We start from the raw sequence: 24,942 nt of genomic DNA, 5'->3' as shown, positions 1-24,942 counted from the left end.
GAACAAAGAGAAGTGTGATTGCTAATGGCAAGTGTTTCTAAATAAATAATGCTAGTGATTTTACTGTACATCTCTCAGAAGACATAACATTTATGAACCACTTTCTTTTCCATTGCCCTTCCTCAATGTTATAGCAGACAGAATCCTTTATGTCAGGTATTGATGTTGAGATGTTTCCTAAACAAGTTTGTTGCAAATATTTATGATTCCATATGGACCAACAGATGTCTCTGCGTACACATTGCTTGAAACCCTTCATTTTCAGCTCTAATCCTACTGCTACATCAGCAGATTTTTATTTAAAATCTATCCTCCTTCTACCATCGAAATTGTGCTTTCTACGATGAATATCCAATTAATACGGGGAAAAATATGCCGTTATTTAAATATCAGGTGCTCTTTGGATGTTGTATCATCTGTGGCATTAAGAAAGGATGGATAATGAAATGTTACTGAAATAACAGAATTACTTCACACATTGCTCTGAAAATATATATTTTTAGTGATGATGAATTGAAGCGGTTCTGATATTTTGGGTACCGGTAAATATACTTATTAAAATGAGTATCACACATGGCAGAGTTCAACAACTAGGGATATCATCATCCAAATAATAACTAAAACTCTTAGTTAAGACAGACAACCAGAGTTTGATTGGATTTTTATTTCAAGCCCAGCTCTAGATCTGGAAGCTTGTCCGTGGTGTGTCTGACTATCTCCAGTCCTTTAGGATACTTTAATGGTAACAAGCATTTGTGATTTTCTATATAAAACAACTGTAGGAAAGCTTTTGAAATTAATAATAGCAATCAGTATTATATAGCCAGCACAAATTTATAGAGCTCTAGAAAGATGCAGGAATACAGGAAAGCAACAGAGAATAGCGTGTCTTTAGAAGGATTCATCTTCAAGAATTAAGAGTTGTTTTTGATGAAACACAGAGAATGAGTCTAAATTGTTGAGCAGTGTCTCTTATTTTTCTAAATTGTTTTCATGTTACCCATGAAATATAATGATCTACTAGCTGCAAAATCTCGTGGTCACTACTCTATCCTAATTCTCCTTGACCTGTCTGCGGCTTTTGACACTGTTGATCATCAACAGCTTCTTCTCAACCTCCACAATATCAGTCTACAAGATATTGCTCTCTCCTGGTGCTCCTCCTACCTCTCCCAGCGCTCTTTCAGTGTTTCTTTCTCTGGCTCTGCTTCTTCTCCCCAACTCCTCTCTGTTGGTGTCCCCCCTTGGTCCCCTACTGTTCTCCATCTATACTGCCTCCCTTGGTAAACTCATTAGAAACATAGAAACATAGAATGTGACGGCAGATAAGAACCATTCGGCCCATCTAGTCTGCCCAGTTTTCTAAATACTTTCATTAGTCCCTGGCATTATCTTATAGTTAGGATAGCCTTATGCCTATCCCACGCATGCTTAAACTCCTTTACTGTGTTAACCTCTACCACTTCAGCTGGAAGACTATTCCATGCATCCACTACCCTCTCAGTAAAGTAATACTTCCTGATATTATTTTTAAACCTTTGTCCTTCTAATTTTAGACTATGTCCTCTGGTTGTGGTAGTTTTTCTTCTTTTAAATATAGTCTCCTCCTTTACTGTGTTGATTCCCTTTATGTATTTAAATGTTTCTATCATATCCCCCCTGTCTCGTCTTTCCACCAAGCTATACATGTTAAGATCCTTTAACCTTTCCTGGTAAGTTTTATCCTGCAATCCATGAACCAGTTTAGTAGCCCTTCTTTGAACTCTCTCTAAGGTATCAATATCCTTCTGAAGATATGGTCTCCAGTACTGTGTACAGTACTCCAAGTGAGGTCTCACCAGTGTTCTGTACAATGGCATGAGCACTTCCCTCTTTCTACTGCTAATACCTCTCCCTATACAACCAAGCATTCTCCTAGCATTTCCTGCTGCTCTATTACATTGTCTGCCTACCTTTAAGTCCTCAGAAATAATCACCCCTAAATCCCTTTCCTCAGATGTTGAGGTTAGGACTCTATCAAATATTCTGTACTCTGCCCTTGGGTTTTTACGTCCAAGATGCATTATCTTGCACTTATCCACATTAAATGTCAGTTGCCACAACTCTGACCATTTTTCTAGTTTACCTAAATCATTTGCCATTTGGCTTATCCCTCCTGGAACATCAACCCTGTTACATATCAAAAGACACCTTACCATCAAGACCTTCTGCAATATCACTAATAAAAATATTAAAGAGAATGGGTCCAAGTACAGATCCCTGAGGTACCCCACTGGTGACAAGCCCAAGCTTCGAATATACTCCATTGACTACAACCCTCTGTTGCCTGTCACTCAGCCACTGCCTTACCCATTCAACAATATTGGAATCCAAACTCAAAGATTGCAGTTTATTGATAAGCCTTCTATGTGCAACAGTGTCAAAAGCCTTACTGAAATCTAGGTAAGCAATGTCTACTGCACCACCCTGATCTATAATTTTAGTTACCCAATCAAAAAAATCAATAAGATTAGTTTGGCATGATCTCCCTGAAGTAAACCCATGTTGTCTCTGATCTTGAAATCCATGTGTTTTTAGATGTTCAACAATCCTATCCTTTAACATGGTTTCCATCACTTTCCCCACTACTGAAGTAAGGCTTACTGGCCTATAGTTGCCCGACTCCTCCCTATTACCTTTCTTGTGAATTGGCACAACATTCGCTAACTTCCAATCTTCTGGGACTACTCCTGTTAACAATGATTGGTTAAATAAATCTGTTAATGGTTTTGCTAGTACACCACTAAGCTCTTTTAATAGCTTTGGGTGTATTCCATCAGGTCCCATTGACTTATTTGTCTTTACTTTTGACAGTTGAAATAGAACCTCTTCCTCTGTAAACTCACGTGTAATAAATGACTCATTTATCCTTTTTTTTTAACAGAGGTCCCTTTCCTTCATTTTCAGCTGTAAATACCGAACAAAAATATTAATTGAGGCAGTCAGCTAGACCTTTATCCTCATCTACATACCTAGCTCCTTTGGCTTCCAATATCATTTCTATGCAGATGACACGCAAATCTACCTGTCCTCTCCTGATCTCTCCCCGTCCCTCTTGACTAGTGTCTCTGATTTAAAAAAGTAAAAAATAGTGTGTAGGCGCTTCACTGAAATTATGACAGTTTCGTATATAGTGAAAATATACAATAAGTGGTGTAACCAGTACCCTAGTGCTTCCCTTATGCACCAGATATTCGTAATACAATTTAAAGAAACATATACCAGTATATACACCTCCCCAATGTGATCACAGCAAAAATGGGTAATATTACCAATATACAACTTGACTGTAATACAAACAGCATAGAGCTTGATTGGGATATAGGCTAAAACAAGAAAAAAATAAAAAACAGCATAGTGCAAACTGTATAATGACTGATGAATAATAAATGAATATAGGACTCTCACTCACATTCTCCAGAGCCGTACCAGGCTCTGTAAATCAGGCTCAGGGGTGCCAAGTACTGGCTAGTGATCCAGGTGATTCAGGTAGATGAGACTCCAAGTACAAGTGCAAAATATATTTATTGTTCAAAATTTATAAAAATGTACTGGGCACTATGGGGGTGGAACCCAAAACAGACAATAATATAATATATGACAAAATTGGAATTCCACTTACCCCTATTTGTATAGTAGCCCAGAGTGTGAAAATACACATAAAATAACAAATAACAAATGTATAAGATCAAAGCAGACGCGAAGAAGGCTGCTAGCCGAAACGCGTCTGCTTTGATCTTATACATTTGTTATTTGTTATTTTATGTGTATTTTCACACTCTGGGCTACTGGATCACTAGCCAGTACTTGGCACCCCTGAGCCTGATTTACAGAGCCTGGTACGGCTCTGGAGAATGTGAGTAAGAGTCCTATATCCATTTATTATTCATCAGTCATTATACAGTTTACACTATGCTGTTTTTTATTTTTTTCTTGTTTTAGCCTATATCCCAATCAAGCTCTACGCTGTTTGTATTACAGTCAAGTTGTATATTGGTAATATTACCCATTTTTGCTGTGATCACATTGGGGAGGTGTATATACTGGTATATGTTTCTTTAAATAGTGTCTCTGATTGCCTCTCTGCTGTTTCTAATCGGATGGCTGCCCCCTTCCTTAAACTAAACTTGACCAAAACTGAAATTCTGGTCTTTCCTCCCTCAAGTGTTGTTACTCCTGTGTCTGTCTCCCTCCAAGTCAACGGTGCTACCATCAGCTCCACCACGCAGGCTCGCTGCCCACGTGTTCTCTTTGACTTATTGCTCTGAAAACATTTGGTAATTCTTGAGTTTCCGTTGGACATCATAGAACCCCAATGTCCATCTTTGACTTTGCAGTTGTTGTAGGACTGCAGCTCACTGCTCTCAGAATTTTCTTCGACAAGACTGCAGTTTGAATCTAGAACCTAATAGAAAGCTATTATTCTTAGATCTCTTATTTGTAACTTGATATTGCTTATACATACTATAATGTCAGCAGGATTGAGTGGAAAGGAACTAAAATCAAAACAAAGGCTAATTGGATGGTAATGATTTGTTGGACATTAGAAGGTCACTTGTCCATTACAGAGATCACTCATCCTCTAAATTCTATAAAACCTCTTGGGAAGCAGAACTATCATTCAGAGTCCCTTGTCATTAAAAAAAAACAGATGTACACATTTTAAGTCACCAGAAAATGATATAAATGCATCATGCTGTTGGACTTTGCATGAAAATCCTTGCTAAGTTCAATGTTACTTCTAAAGAGAGGTAGAGAATTTAGTTGAGCTCAGAAAGATTTTGTGATTGTATCACTGATGAGTTTCTTATAAGTTGAAAATGCACAGTTTTTGAGAAGAATTAACATACATGTAAATATTAATGGGTAGGTACATGGTTCAGAGATAGGTTTTTACCTCTTTCTCTTCCAAACCAGGTAACAGGCTGAGATATGCGATATTGTATAATATGATCAAAAAGTAGGAGAGGACACTGCTATTTGGGCCAAGTTGGCTAGGGACTGTGTGAGACTTAATGTTACAAAGGCCCTGCACATACTATCACACCCAGACAGTTCTAAGTCATGTACACCTGCCAAGTGCTCTCCGTTCCCATAACGAAAAGCAGGGAAGGGGCAGGGTACAGAAGATGTCCCTGCAGAGCTATCTGTTTGCTACCTGTGGAAAAGCTACAGAGACAAAAATCCCTGCCTTCTTACTATGAGGAGCAGGTCAATCAGCCAAGCATCCATTCCACCTCAAGCTACTCTAAACTCTGATTATTGTTAAAGAAGCCTTTTCTCAGCATCCTAAGACCTATTTATTGTCCAACACAATGCAATGTCCATGCCAATAATAGTATCGAGATTTCTGAAAAGTTCCTTATGTGCCTTATGTTACCTCTTTGAAAAATTCACTTTCTTATACTTTTATAATGGTGATCAGTATTCAGTATTTTTAATTTCTGTCCTCCATATGCTGTAATAAGTATGAATGGTTCTAAGTGTCCTTAGGCATAAGATACTATTTTACACAAACAGTACAAAAAGCAAAACACTTGACCATATTAATTGGTATAAATATAGTATTTTAAATACATAAATAGCAGTATAATAATACATTCTCATTGTGTGTACTGCAAGAATTTAGAACACCAATACCTTCGACTCAACACAGACCTGTCTGGTGAAAATAGGGGAACAAGATGGGAGAATGCACCCAAGGTAGAAGAGGACAAACAAAAAACTTTACATAAACTTAGGAGATAGGGTAAGATTCTGCTCCATCTCTATGGTGAAGCAGAGAGGTGAATTACCGCAGGGGAAAAGAGGTACGTACTTAGAAAAGGGGGGAAAACAGGAACTTAGAAAAGGAGATGATACTGGTACAATTCATCACATGTAGTTTCCCAGTTTATAGCCCAATTAGTCATGCACACTAAGTAGCCACATATTTTAACAAGGCAGTTCTGCTACTGGTATTGCCCCTTTAGCAAAACACCCCTTATGCACTTAAAAACTCTGTATAATGTTTATTATAAAATGTGCTGTTTCTACATGCCCAGTTAGTATATTTGTTGACAAACCTTTATGGGCTGCTGTGGCACTTTAAACATGCTTGTACATCTCTTGCATTAAAAAAAAATGGTATAATGTATGTACTACTAACATAATACAAATTTTTATAAAACAGAAAACAAATAACGTCAAATAAGCCCTGGCAAGATATTAACAAAAGAAGAACATTTGCAGAGCATGCAATTAACATCCCCCCTCTATATCAACGGGCCTGTTGAAATGACAAAAAAGGGGGAATATACCCACCGTCCGACATCATGGAGAAGATGGACCCACTGACTGTAGTCCCCCCAACAACTCTGCCAGGAGTCCACGTCACGTGTCCAGTCCTGGGCCCCAGTAAACCACTCTGCTGCCCTGTTAATATTATAAGATGGTTTTGTCTGAATTAGGAAGATATCGTAAAAGGAATCAGTAATAAAAAAAAAATTAAAATTAGAAAAAGGTTCCAGATCTCTTATCACAAAACAGTTTGTACATAAAACAGACACTGTAATGCCTACTAAAACACCATTTATAAACCATGTACGATGCTTTTGTAAAAGCTCAGTTTCTGCTTTCCGCTCCATAACTCCAAACCAAATAATGTTCCTTAGCAGATAGAAAACATAGTTCCCTGCCCCTGAGTAATTATTCCTACTTTATTAAGCTTTATTTTACAACTTTATAAAACAGGTTATAAAGGACAGTGCTACCATTATGTCCTCCCCTGCTTAGACTTAATAAATATTATGTCCCTTGCTATCCATTAAAACCAAGTAGTGCAGAAAATAATAGTGTCTGTAATCTTCTGTATAGATGTAAAATAACCTTTATAAAGTAGAGGTATATAACAGTCAAGAACAAATTACACCGATGTAGTTTAATAAAATAGGGCCCCTATAGCGGAATTAATCCTAAAATACCGACAGTCCCAGTGGCATTGCGACTCTGTCCTCTGAAAGGCCGAAAAGCCAGTTAAACTGGCAAAATACATATATTTTTAGCAATGTTCTGTGTGCGCCCAAACAGATACAAGGTTTGGAGTGAACGTATCTGGGGAGCTATAAAGCTGCTGGGAAACATATTTTCTCGGTAATATTTTAGTACTTTGAAAATTCAATCACTGGGAAAATGTTTTGCTGTAAATATCTGGAGAAAGCGAGAAAGTAATGTCTGTGTCGTGCACCTGGTTTAGTAATTTGAAGGACTGTGTCGAACCCATAACATAACAGGGGAGAGACTTTTCAACAGTAGCATTTATTAGAGCATATATGGTGCATTGCTTATAATTATGCAGGGTACAAATAGGTCATTTAAGCTATGGAGGGTGGGTTGGGAACATTGAGAAGACAAGATTGTTTCTTTAACTCATTTGGTGCCAAAGGGTGAGCAATGCAACAAAAGGGTTAAACATAAATTTCATTAAATGCGGATATACATAGACTGAAAAATTAGCTGTACCTACAATCCAGTTCAACTATTAAACAAACTAAATGAGGATCCAGATATTGATTGAAGACTTTATGCTTACAAGCATACCTCCCGATTATCCCTTTCTGTGTTCAGTTCCTTCAATCCTAGACACCCTAAATTCTAGGAGTTTAGAATTCTTATATGTATGAGTGTCTAGCAGTTTCACAACAATAAGACTCACATTAATGTGTCTGCAACAGGCCACACCGGGCAAATGCCGGTGGATTAATGGCCTTTAAATTGGCATGGCTTCAAGAGCTGGGCTGTTGGCCTTGGCCTCATTTCTCCCACCCTTGATTGCAAGGAGACACCACAAAAAGCACTATCTAGGCTGCAGGCTCATGGGTTCACTTCTCTGTCATCTGCCCGTCTGTGTTTGCAATACAGGGAGAGACTTGTGGCCGAAGTCCCTGCAGAAAGTAACAGATTGCCTTGTAGACTCTTCTAGGAATCCACACCCTAGGGACGCAACACCAATGTCACCAGGACCGCAAGGAGTAAGGCTCATAAGATGTACAACTTCGGGTAGGGAACTGCAATCATTTATAATGGAAGGCATGAGGGGGGGATAACATGGGACAGGGAGCCCATGCTAGTGCTAAGATTGCTAGTAGCCTGCACCATTCAGTACTGGGGGGAAATATTGAAGGATGAGTGTCATGAGCTAATATTCTTTCTTATTTGCAAAGCAAAAGGAAAATGTAAAATTACGTTATGCTTTACCCTACCTATGTATTTGTGGGTTTGTCTGCATTTATGACTGTGAACTTTGTCAGTAACTATGTGTCTATGAATGCGTATATGTGTTTGTATATGTGTATCTGTGAGAAAGTATGCAAGTATTATTGTGAGTGTGTGTGTGTGTGTGTGTGTGTGTATCTCTGAGTGCATCTACGACTGGGAATGAGTGTATGTATCAGTGAGTATGTGACTATGTCTGTAACTGTATGTGTGTATTTTTGTGTGTCTTTATGTATCAGTGTATATCCGTATCAATAATCTGTAGATACGCATCCATCAATGGAGGAGTATTATATGTCTGCATGTTTGCACGATACAGACAACTATCATTAGTTTGTGATATCACATATTTCTCCCACAATCACACCTCCAGTCACACCACTAAACAAACAAAAGAAAATATATCCAGTTGGAATTGTGGAAGGCATGCAATGGTTCTAAGATTTAAAAAAAACTCATATTAGAAATGGAACTTAAAATAATTTATCAAACAATCAAGGCAGCGAGTCAAACTGTCACTCTTATTTACTAAACTGTGAATTGTCAGGGAATCAAAGTAAATTTAATTTGAATATCTTATTTTAGGCCAAGGCAACTAAAGTATATACTATAATTGACTTCAATAATTTTTCCAATTCAGTTATCGTGGCCTATAATTTGAAATTCACTGTAAATTCATTTTAAATATCTAGCAGTGCGTGTAATATTTTCTAAACTATTCTGAGTTATATATTTATTATTTCATTTAAATTATTTATGAAATAAAACGCAAAACATATTTTTTTATCTCACGAAAGTCCGATAGTGGAAAACAAAACAAAAACAGTATCACTCAAATGATTTGTTTAACTCAGAAGAGACAGATAACGTTACCAGTATCATGGATGCGTCTATATAAATACATTTTTTTACATAAATAATAAAGAAATGTTCTCAAACTTTGTTATACTGCAAGGTGATAACCATGATGGACTTTGCAACAAGACCTGCTTCCTGCATGTCGCTGCAGAAAATCACACCTGTGCCTAAGGATGACTTTTTTTTTTCTTTAAATTCTTTATTTTTGCGAGTGATCGCTGTAAATAAGCATGACACATGAAATACATCAAAAACATGTCAACTACAAACATGGTACAGTAGCAAATTACTCAGGGTCTCTTTGCGTTATTCCACTCTATTTTTTTTTTTGTGGTAGTAATAACTAGGGTTCCCTAATTTGGACTTGGAGCGGTGTGGTAATCTACTCCTATCTAGGGGTCTGGCCTTAGGTCTTGTAGTGCCTCTTTGGTTTTAATGCTGTTATGCTGGTAGTCAGTGGCTTCACTGAGGCAGTCTGTAGGGCATAATATTAGCCTGCTAGCCTTCATGGGTGGCGACATTTTGCTTGGTACTCTATAGCTGGGGCGGAAGGCCTAGGGAGTGGGCCGCGCATGCATAGGTGTGCTTAAAGGAGGAAATAATGACCTCTAGTCTATTGCGCGCTGTGCTTGGGGGGGGGGGGAGATAACGGAACTCGGGGCTAGTCCATCAGCTTACGGAGCCAGTTTAGTCATTGGGAAGGGGTATGGGGATAAAATCAGTGTTAAAGACAACAGGTAGTTTTGCGGTCCATCAACAGTGTGGATTGACAACATGGGTATCTGTAGGTTTTGTTCTCAGGTGGGTGAGGCGTTCATCTCTCGTCTCCCTCTTCTGGGTACGAAAGGGGTGATCCCTGCGACTGTCCATGCTGGGCGGTCTGTTTGTAGTGCTTGCTCCGCTGGTATGCCTAGGTTTTGGAGAAAGGAAGGTGCGTCTGAGAGGCATGTCAGTGTGTGCAGCTTGCCGGTTTTCTCGACCAAGATTCGGCGCGGTCCCCATTTGTATGGGACGGAGTGCTTCTGCAATAGCTGGGTTATCTGCTTAAATGAACGTAGCCAGATAAGTGTGTGTCTAGAGAAATCACGGAAGAAAATCAGCTGTGCCCCCTCAAACAACACTGTAGAGGAGCCTCTCACCGCCCCCATTATTGCTCCGCGGTCGGAGTCACGGGTCAGTTTAGCAGGGTGTCCCTGGGCGCTTCATGGGCGGCATTGGAAGCCTTGTTAAGACGGAAGCAGGAGTCCAGTGCCACCTGCTTTGCCTGTGGCGATTAACCTCCGGCAGTAGTGGGGGAGTTCCGCCCCTGTGATCACCTCTGGTACCCCTCGGATTCTGAGATTGCATACTCTGGCTCTGTCTTCCATTGTGGCTATTTGCGCTTGTTGCTCTGCATACTGTTTTTGCAGCGCGCCTATAGCGGCGTCTGTGGCTGATTGGGCCAGTTTGGCGCCCTCCATGCCGTCTTCTACCGCCTGCACTTTATCGGTTAGCTTTGTCACCGCCTCTCGTATCGGGGCCATGTCTGCATTGAGCATCGTTTTTATTTCCGCCATTAATGCCCTGATGTCTGCTTTAGTTGATGGTGCAGACTCTGCCAGTTCAGTGGCTGTGTGTGGCCCTGAGCGTGGCCGGGAAGGGGGGAGAAAATCGTCAGCAGCACTGTCGTCGTCCGACGATGTTGGTGTGTAGGCCTCAGCCGGCGCCATCTTGGCTGCATCTGGCCGCGAGGTTGTGCGGAGGTACTCTCCGATATCGCGGGTGCCCGAGCCCGGGTCCGCTCGATGTTTCTTTGATTTTTTACCCATTAGGTCAGGTGTCAAGCTGGTGCCTTTGGGGTAAGTTTGCTGGGTTCGGAACGGTGTAAATCGGAGCGTTCTCAGTGTACGTCCGTCTCCTGCAAGCGCTGGCTCCGCCCCCCCACGGATGACTTTTTTGTTTATTTAAGTATAGTGATGATAATGTTACTAATTTATTTTGGCTCTTCTAAGAGACATTGTGTTGCTGATGTAATTCATAGACTAACATTGTAAGAGTGTTTGGACTATGTTGGCACTTTATAAATACCAGTATTACGATTAATAATAATATAATAGTCATCTATAAGGTATTGTTCATTATTGATTTATATGTCGTCTATGTGTCTCAATTCCAACAGATGTGTCTCAATTCTAGCACTGTAAACAATGTGAGCTATTGTAATTATGATTCTTGGGGTATCCTTGTAAAATATTTTAAATAAAATACTTAAAAGGCCGATTTCACCTCAGAAATATTTTATATAATAATATTTATTATCAAGTACTGGAAGGAAATAGATACAAGGAAAAATGAGAAAAATCCATCCCTACCTTTAGTATATGACAGAATCCGTTAGCCATAAACATGCACCTTTGGTCAGACAGTGTTTGAAAACTAACAGTCTCTATGGCCTTCCCTGCTTTACTCCCGGTACAAAGGCGGAGAGTGAAAAAAAGGTGAAAAAAAATCTATTTCCTTTTAATACTTGATGAAAGGATTATTATATTAAAAAATGTTTTTGATGTGAAAGTTCTCCTTTAATTGTCAGTTGTTTGAATGTCGCAGCCTGCAATTTAGTTATCGTAAAGCGGAATGCCCTGAAACGATTTCACCTGAGATTATAAAAGTTCATGATTAGTGAGGCTCGTTACGTGCCGCCAGAATAAAGATTTTACAGCTTATGTGTCAAAATGTATTTCTAAAAATAACTAGTGCTTGTAACAGAGAATAAAAAGTAAACGAAAAGTCTAAACAAAAAAAAAAAAAATGAAATGATATCTAAAATTAACAAAAATAAAAGGATTCTCGTGTTTTGGATAAACATAACAGCTTTCTATTTGCAGATAGTGTTAAATATTGCGATGACAAGAACTATGATAGAAACTTATGGATTTCCGTTAAAAATCTGTTTTGTGATGGTTTTTAAACTGACTTGTAATCTTTCGTTTTAAAATAGACATTTTGGAATGAAGCCTCGCTGAGCTGTACACCAGATGCATGGTGGAATGTGCTCAGTGACAATATTTTGCTGTTTACACATGACCATCATTTTCCAGATAAAGAGATGCTGTGTCCAATAAATTGTAACCATTATTTGCTCATTAATTCTTTGTCAATATGACTGGGGAGAGTCTGCTTCCATGCTGCAACGTTACAGGTCTACTCCCCTTGTACAGCCAAAAGTGAATTTCAATTGATATCAAATTACCATCAAACTAAAACAACAGGGAAAATGGTCAAACTAAACAACAGGGAAGATTGGAAGATATCTGCATGTGTCTAAAATTTAATTAATGCTTAAAGGAACACTAAAGGGTCAGGAACACAGCTTTTTTTTTTAGACCCCTTATTGTCAAGCAAACATGCTAGCCCCCGTGACCCTCCTAAATAACTAGAAAACTCACCTTTTTCTAGTGCCATGCGGGTCTGCGGTGTTAGTTAGTGTTGACTGTTGGTGTTGGCTCCACCCCGACCCGTCTCCTTGGCTGACATAATCAGAAGTGACGATCTCAGCAAAATCCCAATTTCCCATAGTAATCAATGCATCACTATAAGGAAAGTTCAGGGTCTCCATGCAGAGTGTGGAGACACTGAACATCAACCAAAAAGCACCTCCAGTGGCCATCTGAGGAGAGTCCCTAGGCTGTAATGTAAACACAGCCTTTTCTCTGAAAAGACGGTGTTTACAGCAAAAAGCCTGCAGGGACTGTCTATACTCACCAAAACAACTTCATTAAGCTGTAGTTGTTCTGGTCCCTTTAATAATAGGTTAATTGATATACAAATGAGAGTGAGGTTGCATGAAATAAACGGAGGAGATATCATGAAGACAAGATGAGCAGGACAGAAGAGAGGACTGTCATAAAATACGAAGGGCTGTCTGATGGATATGTAGGGATGAGAAAAATTGCATCAAATAAGGGCAAGCTGGTATAAAAGTAAACACGTGGGAGTGGTGGGCTTTAGGAGATGGAAGGTTACGCTTCATTTGGACAGCTACCCAGATAATTTAGTGACAATGTGCCTTTAAGAATCCTGAAACTAGTGTCACTACTGTGAAACGGAGAAAATAAATTGTTACAAAACATCCATTTATTAATCAAATCATCACTGGGACACTAATAATACTGTATTCAAGGAGGCGGAGCCTAACCGTTAGCCAGGACGGTCGCATGCTTGCTGAGCTCCGCATGAGAACACCTAAAATAGGGGAGAACGCAGTCACCTACCCTCACGGAAAACGGTCCCCTGGTTGGGAGTAAGAACATGGGCCGAAAAAATAAAAAATCCAAGCCCGACAAAAGCCCGATGAGCCAGGATATCGGCGATTTCTTCCGTAACTCTCAGAGGGCCGCATGGGACAACATGGCGCTCGCGGACGAGGGCTCCTCTTACTCTTCGGAGGACTTAGCTGAGGCCCCGATGGCGATTGCCTTACCCACCACTAAAAAAGGACGGACCCCATTGGCGGCGGACCGGGACCCCATTACGGCGACCCAACTCAAAGCAATGTTGGCAGAACTACGAGAGAACATAGCAGGAGACCTGGCCCCCTTCAAGAAGGCCATCGAAAGTGCGACTACCAAAATGGTCCAACTTGAGGCCACCCAGAGCACCCAAGATGGCCGGCTCACGGAGGTGGAGAGAGGCCTGGCTAACCTGACCCAATACCAACACAATATTGACACCAGGTTAGACGCCATGGAAGACCAGCGGCGCAGATATAATTTAAAGCTAAGGGGAGTGCCCGAGACAGTCGGATTACAGGACTTACCACATTTCCTCAGGCGGCTTTTTGCAGCCCTCCTACAGCCGAAACAGGCCAGGACCGTGAGACTCGACGGCATGTTCCGTCTAACCAAGCCACCTAATGCACCGCCGACAGCGACCTCGGACCTCATCCTCCGTTTTGGCTCCATACGGGACAAAGCTCTAATACAAGACGCAGTGAGGGGTAAAACCCCCATTAACTTTGAGGGCGCCTCGCTAAACTTATTTCCGGACATGTCAAGGGGCACTCTCCTATGGCGCCGGTCCCTGCAACCACTACTCCAACTGCTCCGAGCCAAGGAGGTATCGTATAGATGGGGCCCGAACCGCACAGTGCTAATATCTGCCGGTGACACAACTCTACAAGCAAGTACCGACAGGGAACTAGAGGGCCAACTGCGGACACTGGGAATAACGCCGCCAACAGCAACTGCGGGCGGGAACCTGTCACGGGTGGACTTGTCTAAGATCAGAGAATTTACACCGCGGACCGCGAAACCCACGTCCTCCACTGGAACAGGGACCTGAAGGGAAGGAACGGGCTCAAGAGTCTGCCATTCCCCCATTTAAGACTCTCTTACCATCCAGAGACTGGCCCAGGGCTACCATTCAGGGAACTGGAAAATGTTATAGCTGTTTTCTCCTCCCTTCCTGCTACAACTGTTTTGTAGGTTTATCATATTGATTAGGTTGCTTATGTTTATCCACTCCTGCATTACCTCCAGCGAACACCTAATGGGTGGGGATGTAAGGTATAGTGCGAACACAGCAAAGTTACTAGAGACAGGGGCTGACAAGCCCACAACCACTACCAGTAGGCCCACGTTTCGTCACTAACCTACAGACCCCCCTGCCACACTTAGCTAGCTGTAAATCACCTTTGGCGTTAACTGGCTCACGCTATATATTAATCAGACCATGCCTCCACCCACACATATAGCTCTCAACATGACTACACTCCATACGTTGAGGGGGTAGATACTAGGGCAACTAGTTGGCACTGACCTCGTGCAAGCACGCACCCCCACACACCTTGACACTCTGGACAGGGATGAACTCCCTTACCGCAATGGCTTATACAACGGCACTACCAGACCCAGAAGGGGAATACTCCTTTCTAAATCTAGGCACACTTACAGCCTAGTGCAAACGTACACACGGTGATGCCCACAATTGCAGCCGGCACGGGCTCCAACTTGCTTAAACCCCCCCCCCCTCCTTTTTCCTCCTTTTTTTTTTTTTCTTCTCTTTCATCCTCCACAAGTATACTACTGCACCCACCTATTCAGAATACTAGAGGGGGCCTCCCCATGGTGCACTCATACCACATTGAGGTACACTGCTCATAGGCATGCTTTCTAATGTGCCCACGGGGGCTTCACTAAATGTTGTAACCTGTTACTTAACCTGTTAATAATCAAAAAATCACTCCGCATGTTGCTGAATACAAGTTGATAACTATGCCTGTAAAGCAATGTATGACTCTCATGAACGGTCCACAAAATGTACCTTATCTTGCATAACATGCGAAGTGGCAAAAATAAAGAATTCAAAAAAAAAAAAAAATACTGTATTCAAGAGATGTTTTTTTTTTCCCAAATGGTTACATAAAGACTCAGGAGTGTTTGTGTTTTCCAATAATAAAATATGCCCTTGTTTTCCTGACCTGTGTTATTCTGTCCGATGCTCTTCGTTAACAGCTCCAGTGCTGCCAAATGACTTGTTCCTTTTCAGTCAATTTACAAAGCAAACTTTGCCTGGTGAAGGACATTAACTTCCAAACACATTTGACATCCTACAATGTAGTAGAAAATGGAAAGTACAACTTCGCAATAGATGAAAAAGTGTCTTAATTGGCCGCAGCCTGGAAGGGAGCGCCAACAATTGTGTATGTTCGCCTCTGTCTGTGTTTTTGTGTGTATCTATGCATCTGTCAGAGTGCCTTTTCACAGCAGTTGCAATCTCAGATAACAGACAATCGTGGATAAAAGACAATCTCCTGCACCACAACTGCCAAGGTACAAAATGTTAAAAAAAAATGTTTTAACAAGAATAAATAAAAAATTATATAAATAATATATACATATAGAGGTAAAATATAGGAAAACAAATATATAAGAAAATAATGCCAATGAGGGGTTCTGGAAATATGCTTGGTCCTTCGCAACCTTCGGTCTTCACAATTATGTATTTCCTAAAACATTTTAAATACAATCATGGTCTGCAACTTGTCCAGATGTTGTACACATTCTGGGAGATTTATCAAAGTGTTGCAATCAATATTCTGTCTAATTCGTTCAGTGAATTTTTGGTGTCATTTATTAAATCTATTGGATTTTTTTTCAACAGCTGCTTTTTTTGCATCCTAACCATCATTTTTGAATATGTATAATTTTCCATCAACACAATATACCTATGAAGCATTTCCACCACTTTTTCCAACAGAAAAGTGGCAGAATATTTTTTTGCCACTATAATTTGCCAGTCTTCTGAAATGGAAATTTCTGTGATAAAGGGCAACATTTACAATGAAGAAAACCATCACTTTTTAGTTAACTTTAATAATTATAATCAAAGTAATGATGGAACTCATCCGCCATTTTTCAGAAACCTTACATAAATATACCACACTTTGTGAACAGCTCAAGAGTAAGCATGGTATTAGCTACATTTAAAAGCATACAAAGTTGTAGTTTCAGGAAGGGCTATTATCTCTCATAATCAATGTGAATATATCAGAAGGCTATCTTGTCTGTTGGCCATTGAGAACAGCCATAACATCTACTTGTTGCAGGAGTTTTACGATTACTCCCCTATAACATCATTTTGGGGGAGATAATTTATTTTTGTATTCTCAAAGGAAGAGTGAGAAGGAAAGAACAAACCAACCAGATACACAGTCACTTACATTCCACCGAGCTGAAACCAAGAATTACTCAAATTTAAAGGGAAACCCCAAACACCTAAAGCACTTTAGCTGGTTGAAGTGCTTTATGTCTAAAGAGTGTCTCTTCTTTTCCATTTTACAAAAAAATGCATATTTATATAGAAATTGTAACTTAATGGTTACTTCGTGGTAATTTAGCTCAGTGGAGGAAGGCAATACCAACACACCTGCTTTGCAAAGACTTTTGCTACAGAAAGTCAACATGGGGCTAGAAGGGGAGGACTTACAAAGGTTGCAGACAAGGGATCTGCTGCTTTGCAAGCTGTTAGATATACCCCCAACGACAAAATGCATAATTTAATACCTACGTGTTTTTAATAGAGGTATATCTATTAAATATATTTATTTATGCTTGTATTTGGGCAGTGGAGTGTCCCTTTAAGACAAATTTCTCTAAATAATTACAATTAAAAACTTAATGAGGATAACTTTTGATTAAGCCGTGTTGGGTTAAAATGTTGATGTCTCTAATGAAAACAATAAAGACGACATATCTAGATGCACTAATTACACCTTAACAGGGCTACGTGCGGAGGGGGAGAGAAGATATATGTGCCATAAGTGTGTTCCATAGCCTGACGATGGTTGTATGCATGGGAGAATGATCCTTACTTTGGTTCCTCCACTGAGCTGGACTCTAAAGGCAGGACATTTAACAAATTTAGCATTACAGGATCCTTCACATGGCTGAGAACCTACTACTACAAAAATTTAATTTCCCTGCAGACTACAGAAACAATGCCAAACTGTACAAAACTATAACACTTTTCCCTTCGAAAATCAGTACAGAATTAGGCATGATTCATGTTTTGTTGCATATTTATGAATTGGGAGAAAAAGCTGCAGAACTAAGTTGCCAGCCTGATTCATGTTCCTGAACGAGAGTTTAAGTTTAAAACTTCAAAACACAAAAGAGAATGGACACAACTGCTGAAGTATTCATGACCCCTCGGGCTGTACCACTGCTAGGACAACGTGAACAACTGCAATAAATGAACAATTGTACAGAGTGCCCCGCGTGTGGAAAACTTAACATGAATGGCGAATAATTGACAACGTAAAAGTTGCACGGTCGTCTCGATTTATGTCTGGCATTTTACCTTTTAAAATTTTTAATCAGGCTTTGAAATTATAGCCGGAAACCATATGTTTATTAAAGTATTTGCAGGCTAGTATCAAAGTCGGCATGGCCAGGGATCACAGTAAAATAGTTTTTTTTTTTCCATCAATCACAGTATAAATCCTTCCTCAATCTTCATTCTTTGTACTTTTGTCAGTAATAAGACTTTGGACATATTCTCTCAGATTCATTGAGAATAAACTCAAATTCACTAACAAGGAGCAGATTAGGGAACTCGTATTGTCTTGGAAAAAAGCCCATGTAGGATTAAAGGACGAAAACAAAAGCCAGTCCAAAGCGAGGAATTTTAACATTGTTTACGGCATCATTTTAATCCAGCAATTACAGCCAAGCATATTGTTAGTTGCAAATTAATTTAGTCAAGCGTCAGAAATATTAATGCTATCGTCTTTAAAAAATAATGTCCCAATTGTGGTATTTCAAGGTGGAATGTTTTATTATTTATGAGAAGTCATGAAATATTTAATTTAGGGGGAAGGTTTGATATATCATTTCTCATTTTATTTTAAAGGCACACGCCAGACTTTATATTGTAGTATTTTCGTGTATAATTGAAATTAATACATGACACTATAACTACTAAGTGTCCAGTGATATTCTCTTGTATATGAATGGGAGAGCACCGATTGGCTGAATTTTTTTTATCATTCACTTTCTTGTTGCTGACGAGGTGTGCAGCATCAAAGTACAGAATTTGGGGAAAATAAAATTTGGCAGAAAAAATGTTTTTGTTTATTTTTTTAGTACATTTATGCACATTTTAACCCCTTAAGGACACATGACATGTCTGACACGTCATGATTCCCTTTTATTCCAGAAGTTTGGTCCTTAAGGGGTTAAATGCATGAGCTGCCATTGCTGATCTTTTTTTTTTATTATTATTTTAGTGGATAAGGTAAATGATACTGTAATATACTATCACACGTAAAGAACCGAGAGTATTATCCATCAATTTTCCCAAATTTGTTCAGCAGAAATTTGAGTTTCAAGCCATTAAGAAACCTCACTGCATTATTTGTAAAAACAAATGTACTGTTTCGAAATATTGTTAATCAGGCTGAAATTCTGAAGATTAACCAGAACCACAGGAATTTTCAAGCAATAATTAAAATTCATGTTTTTAAAAAGTGAGCAATATTGCAAGAACACCTCGAGTGTACCTAAATGAAAGAGTTATTCCAAACACCAAGGCTATGTCACTCATTTGATTTGCTATGAAATGTTGCACATACAGAGTCGAACCCTCTGTAATTACACCTCGAGTAGTGTCATTGGGGAGTCATTAACCAGCCCGGAACAAGAGTTCCAGGCTGGCTAATGTCAATTATTTACATATTTCTATGCAGAGTTGCAATTATTGGCTGAGACCAGTCAGCTGATGGTGTCAGCATCGGCATCCAGCTTCCGCAGCCAGGAGGAGATAGCCTTTGGCCTCCTGAGGGACCCAGGTAGGGGAAAACAGGGCCATGGATATAGTGAACATGTTGCCTGGAGTAACCCATTAACATCTGTTTGTTTGTTAAAGGAACACTATAGTGTCAGGAATACAACCATGTGAAAATGTGTTATGTGTTATTTCCAGCACAGCGCAAGGCTCATCGAGGCCGTACCCCTCCGTTCCAACTCCTTGGCTAAGATTACCAAATATGCCAATCTCAGCCAATATATGGAAAGCATTGGGAGGCTACTGCCCATGCATGGCAAAATGCCATGCTGAGCCAATCGTCATCTCCTCATAACACTGCATTGAACGAATGTATCTCTATGAAGAACATTCTCTATGAAGAACATCTCTATGAAAGCACCTCTAGTGGCCATTTGATTGACTGCCACTAGAGGTGTCACTTGGCAGTAATGTAAACATTGCCTTTCTCTTTTTACATTAAAAAGCCTGCAGAGACATTTTGTAGACAGCAGAGCCACCACATTCAGCTATAGTTGTTCTGGTGACTATAAAAATAAAAGTGTAACAGTGAGTGAGATAAAACCAACAAATACATACCATTCTTAAAAAAAATACACTCCCTTTCACAGTGAACATCTATTCACAGGTGACCAGGCTGGAGGCCTGTGTTATCAGTTGTAGCTGTAAGGGGTCCCTGTGTTGGTGTCTTATGGCAGATAAAAGTCTCTAATTGCTGTTACAGTGAGAAACGTGTATTTTTAACAGAATCCCAAGAATAGGTTCTAGAGAAACTTTGTTACTGCAGGAAGCTGTTAGCGACTCTCGGCAATTGAGATATCGTGCAAACTTTGCAATGAAACACTGATGCTCCCTGGCATGAGTCTTGGACTATGGATACTGTTTTATTTCTCCATAATAAATGCATTTTGTTCTTAAATTTTAATTCTATACAGAAAGCAAAGGAGTAAAATAAAAATTAAAAAAGGTGCTGTGTCTTTTTAAAGGGTTAAAGGTTTTAAATTTAAAAAAAAAATTGGATCACCTAAATTATCATAAAATTTCACGGCTGCTGGGATAACACAATGAAAGGGGAGAAAAAAAAATAAGTAATCTAAGAAAAGCCTTTGGCCAGGACCATTAAACAGGGCAGTGAACTACTTCAAATAACAGAGTGTTAACCATTAGTTCTGCCTTAAGTAGGTTGGTTTTAACAGCCAAATGTGCACTGCAGTCTATCCGAACATTAAAACCACCTTTCAAACTTCATTTTACAGAAAACTTAATGACCAGAAACTATTGAACAAAAAAGTAATTATTCCAATAGATGAAAGAAAACAGTAAATTAACAATCCTTTTTATTTCTTTGGGGGTTTTTCTTTGCTCAGATGTCTGCAGAAGAATTTGTTATCACAAAAACAAAAAAATGGGGGATAAGCTACTAACAATATTTTGAAACACGTTTGCTATCAGTACACAAGTGTCTCTGGTGCAATTGAGTAATTGTTTTTATTTGTAAGTCAAGTAAGACATTTGTCATTATTTTTTTTTATTTTTTTTCGTCATTGCCCAGAAATGAAACATTAAGGAAGTATTGTCCCTTTAAAAATGACAATATATTATAATAGCGAACTAAAAGATGGCTATGTACTTTTGGTTTTACTTTTATATATAGATGTTCAGTGAATGCAAGACTTTGCTTGCTTGTCCTGCCATATGATGGAAATTACAAAATTGTCATGAATACCGTCACACAGTCTGTGCGATGGGAGTACAGTACTCAAGGCTCATATACCATTTCCATGTATACATGAACATACTGGATTATCTGCCCATGCATCTCAGGAAATGGCATTGCCAATTACACAGAAGGGCAGCTGGAATTTGCTGTTTGAAACACTTTTGACACATCAAAATATTCAATAGCATTCGAAGGGTCGAGGCAATGTTTGGAAAAAAAAGTGACGGTTTTTCTTTAGAGCCCCGCAGTTACATGTGAGTCCAAGTCAGTTATGCTTCCTGTTTAGCTCCGTTGCCTTTAAATTTGAAATTCACTTTGAATTATCTTTGAAATCCCCCAAATTCTCAATACAGTAAATAAACATGTTAAAAATGTGTTTTTTGCATTTTTTTTTTAATTATCAAAGGTTTTTAGCATTTAAATTACAAAATTTTGACTGGCTGTCCTGGCACAACCAAAGCATACCGCATAAATTTATTTAACCCCCCAAATGCCATACACACAATATTGCTGTTGAAGGAATGCCTGCTGTTGAAGGAAAGTGGGCAGGAGCTCAAATTAAATTTTTTTGTAGATCCATGAGTATCCATAAGCTAACTTGCAGCAATATGGGATGATGATATTGCCCCGAACACTAAAGTGCTGTACAGGTAAAAGTTCTTACCTTACGTCCACTGCACCAGTCGAACTTTGACAGCATTTTCTGATAACATTATAGCAGTAACGCTTTGAATTGTAGTTATGAAAGTGATCAGATTATATTTTCTATTACCTAGATCGATACTATTTTACCATTCTACTTCCCTAATTCTATCCTTACCTTTTTGTGTCATTGTACCCCACTCCCTCTAGCATGTAAGCTCATTGAGCAGGGCCCTCAACCCCTCTGTTCCTGTGTGTCCAACTTGTCTGGTTACAACTACATGTCTGTTCGTCCACCCATTGTACAGCTCTACGGAATTTGTTGCCGCTATATAAAAATAATAATAATTTATTCAAAGTATATGAAATAAGTGAAATATAATTTAAATATATTTTAAACTTTATATACATATATATATATATATATATATATAGACATATATATATATATATATATATATATATATATATATATATATATATAATGTAACAAGCAATTATCTTCTTAATCAATTACTTTTTGAGGTCCTCTATAAAGATTGTACAGCTATCCATTAATATCATATCCTTTTTTTGTTTTGTTTTAAAGGTTGACTTTTGTGAGAACAGTAGATAAAGTGCTCCTCTGAAGTTTATCAGATAACAAGAGAGTAACAGAGACCTTATACAACAGAGAAATAGAAAAGATATGAAAACTATAAACCGCTTTAAGGTGCTTTGATCTTGAAAAAACATTTACAAAGCAATACTATAAAAGAGCTTTACTGGTGATTCTCATTGCTACCAGTGGATGTCTCTGTGGATTTTTATTAAGTCCTGAGCAACGTACGCTTTAGAAGTACAAGGCTCTCTCAGAAGTGTATTTGAAGAATCGGTGCTATAAACACATTCAAAAATAATAACAATAAAAAAATGACTCTGAATACTTCAGCCATTTATTGAGAAATCACGGAACTCAGAGTAATTTGATGTGATTAGTTGGAAATCATTATTCTGCAAGATTTAGAAACAACAAAGCGATAAGATCACTAAACTATTTTTTAATGAGAAATAGAGTTTATGAGCTACCCTGTTTGTCTAAGTAACGCGTTAAGAAAACAAATTCTCACGAACGTCACCAAATTATGCAAAACAAATTACTTTCAATAATTCATTAAGTTCAAAGCATATTTTCAGAATTAGCAGAAACATCTTCCTAACAAGCCGTTTTCACAATACAAGAGGACTGATAAGAATTATCCTCTGTTTGAAATTGGCTAATTATTTCAGTCCGAACTTATGCCAGAGTTCAAATTATCATGTATCAACAATTATTTTCCGGATATTGCCCTGTCTGCTTATGTTATCTCTGTAAAACATGCAAAACTAAAAGAAGCTATATAGATATTGTACCTTTGCCTGGATCACTTGCCACAAAATGTAACACCAGATATTCCTACATTAATTTAATTTAGAAAATCTGTGTGTGTATATATATATATATATATATATATATATATATATATATTAATTAAGTGACCTTGCCAATATGCCCCATAATTACAAATTATGCGATACTGACATTTATAAATGTTATTTAACTCCTTAAGGACACAGCTTCAGAAGTAAAAGGCCAGGATAACGGAAAATGTCTGTCATGTGTCCTTCCTGGGTTAAATATTGTGGGGTATATTCGCTAAACAGTGAGTTGTAATAATGTAAAAAAAAAAAAAAAACAGCACAGAGCTAGGATTTTTTCCAAGTGATCAATAACTCATTGTTTAGTACATAATTCCCGACGACTGTATAGATATGATTTACCAAAACACTTTATCGTAAATTACATTAGTCACTGCTGAGCTGGCATAGAATCCATTCTGTGCAGTCTCACGGACAACATTCACAGGAATATCACCTTGAATTTCTAATTTCTGGCATACAAACAGTTACTTTTCACCTAAGAAATAACGTTTCAGTCTTTATTGAGTTCAACAAATATATTGTTCTCAGAAGAAACTGATACATTTATTTAAAAGTAAGAAAAATTGCAGTCTTTTAGAAAAAAGGGCTGAGTCATGAAAAAACTTCAGCATTGAGTTTTGTAAACGCTGCATTTTCAATATTACACTGTCAGTCTTCATTCACTACCTGACAAACTTGTCAGTCAAATGGCAATGTGGATTCGTGAGGAGCTAACCACACAACACAACTATAATTCTGCTGGCTGTGCAGTATCTTTTGATAAACAACATCCCCACATCCCAAAATCTGTCCCAACAAACTAAAACATAGTCTAGAAGTGTTACCGTGTAACTTTTCGCCTAATGGTCTGATTCCAATGGGTGACGTTAACAGTCATATAGTTTGGTACACAGATGGTTAATATGCCCCTAATAAAAGGCAAATTTTTGATGATATTTTATCACACTATTATAAGAGGTGTGCAGACTGAAGACTTAAATGTGATAATACAAATTGAAAAAAAATAAATACATTTTTTATAATATGTGTCAGACTTATAAACCATTTTTGACCATCTTTTATAGACAACCATTTTTATTATGTCAGTGATGTAGGTGTTTATATTGTGTCGCACACAATACACAGGTACTTACATACCATGCATTCATTTCTATGCACTTTCATGAGAGTTCCTTCTTTTTACTTCAATCAAAGAAATATCACAAAGCATTTCATTAAACACTAGATTTGTACACAATGAAAACATTTGGTTCAACTGCGTCTATTCTACCAAAAAAAAATTTGTAGTCTCCAGTGAGTCAGGATTCGTCCATTGTCCATTCGTCAATTGTCCAAGAAACCTAAGAAACTGCTTGTGCATTTAGTTTGCTTCATGATTTTTTTACATGTTTCCCTTGGAGAGCCACCTAACCAGCAAAACTATAGTTGAGGCTCTATTCTGAAGCCTGTGGAGTGATTGCAATACTATGTATCCTGGCTGAAGACGACATTCTATTGCTGTCCAGTCATTAATTCCTTTTCGTACCATTGCAAGGATTTTGTATCCAGCATATGGTAGCATGATTGGGATGTTTAGCCTACTGGTGTCCTTAAACGGCTACATCCCTCCTTCTTCATTGCTCTACCTGCTATTGTTATTTTCTACCATTAATTCTGCAACTTCTATG

The 24,942-nt window shown here is 38.6% G+C and overlaps 1 protein-coding gene across 2 annotated transcripts in view; it reads right to left on the bottom strand.

The window, feature by feature from the left end:
- DACH2 (dachshund family transcription factor 2) overlaps window positions 1-24,942 on the bottom strand; it is a 423,481-nt gene that overhangs the window by 57,742 nt on the left and 340,797 nt on the right. The window contains exon 8 of one of the 2 annotated variants that reach the window (XM_063431857.1): window positions 6,343-6,453. The exons of the other annotated variant lie outside the window; for it this stretch is intronic. Within the exon in view, the coding sequence (XP_063287927.1) occupies window positions 6,343-6,453 (111 nt within the window). The remainder of the gene's footprint in view (window positions 1-6,342; window positions 6,454-24,942) is intronic. 2 annotated transcript variants of the gene reach the window in all.

Source organism: Pelobates fuscus, chromosome 9, assembly GCF_036172605.1.
Source record: "Pelobates fuscus isolate aPelFus1 chromosome 9, aPelFus1.pri, whole genome shotgun sequence".
Classification (NCBI taxonomy): Eukaryota; Metazoa; Chordata; class Amphibia; order Anura; family Pelobatidae; genus Pelobates; species Pelobates fuscus.
The sequence above is the reverse complement of the archived record's forward strand: the minus strand, read 5'-3'. Positions and strand labels throughout refer to the sequence as shown.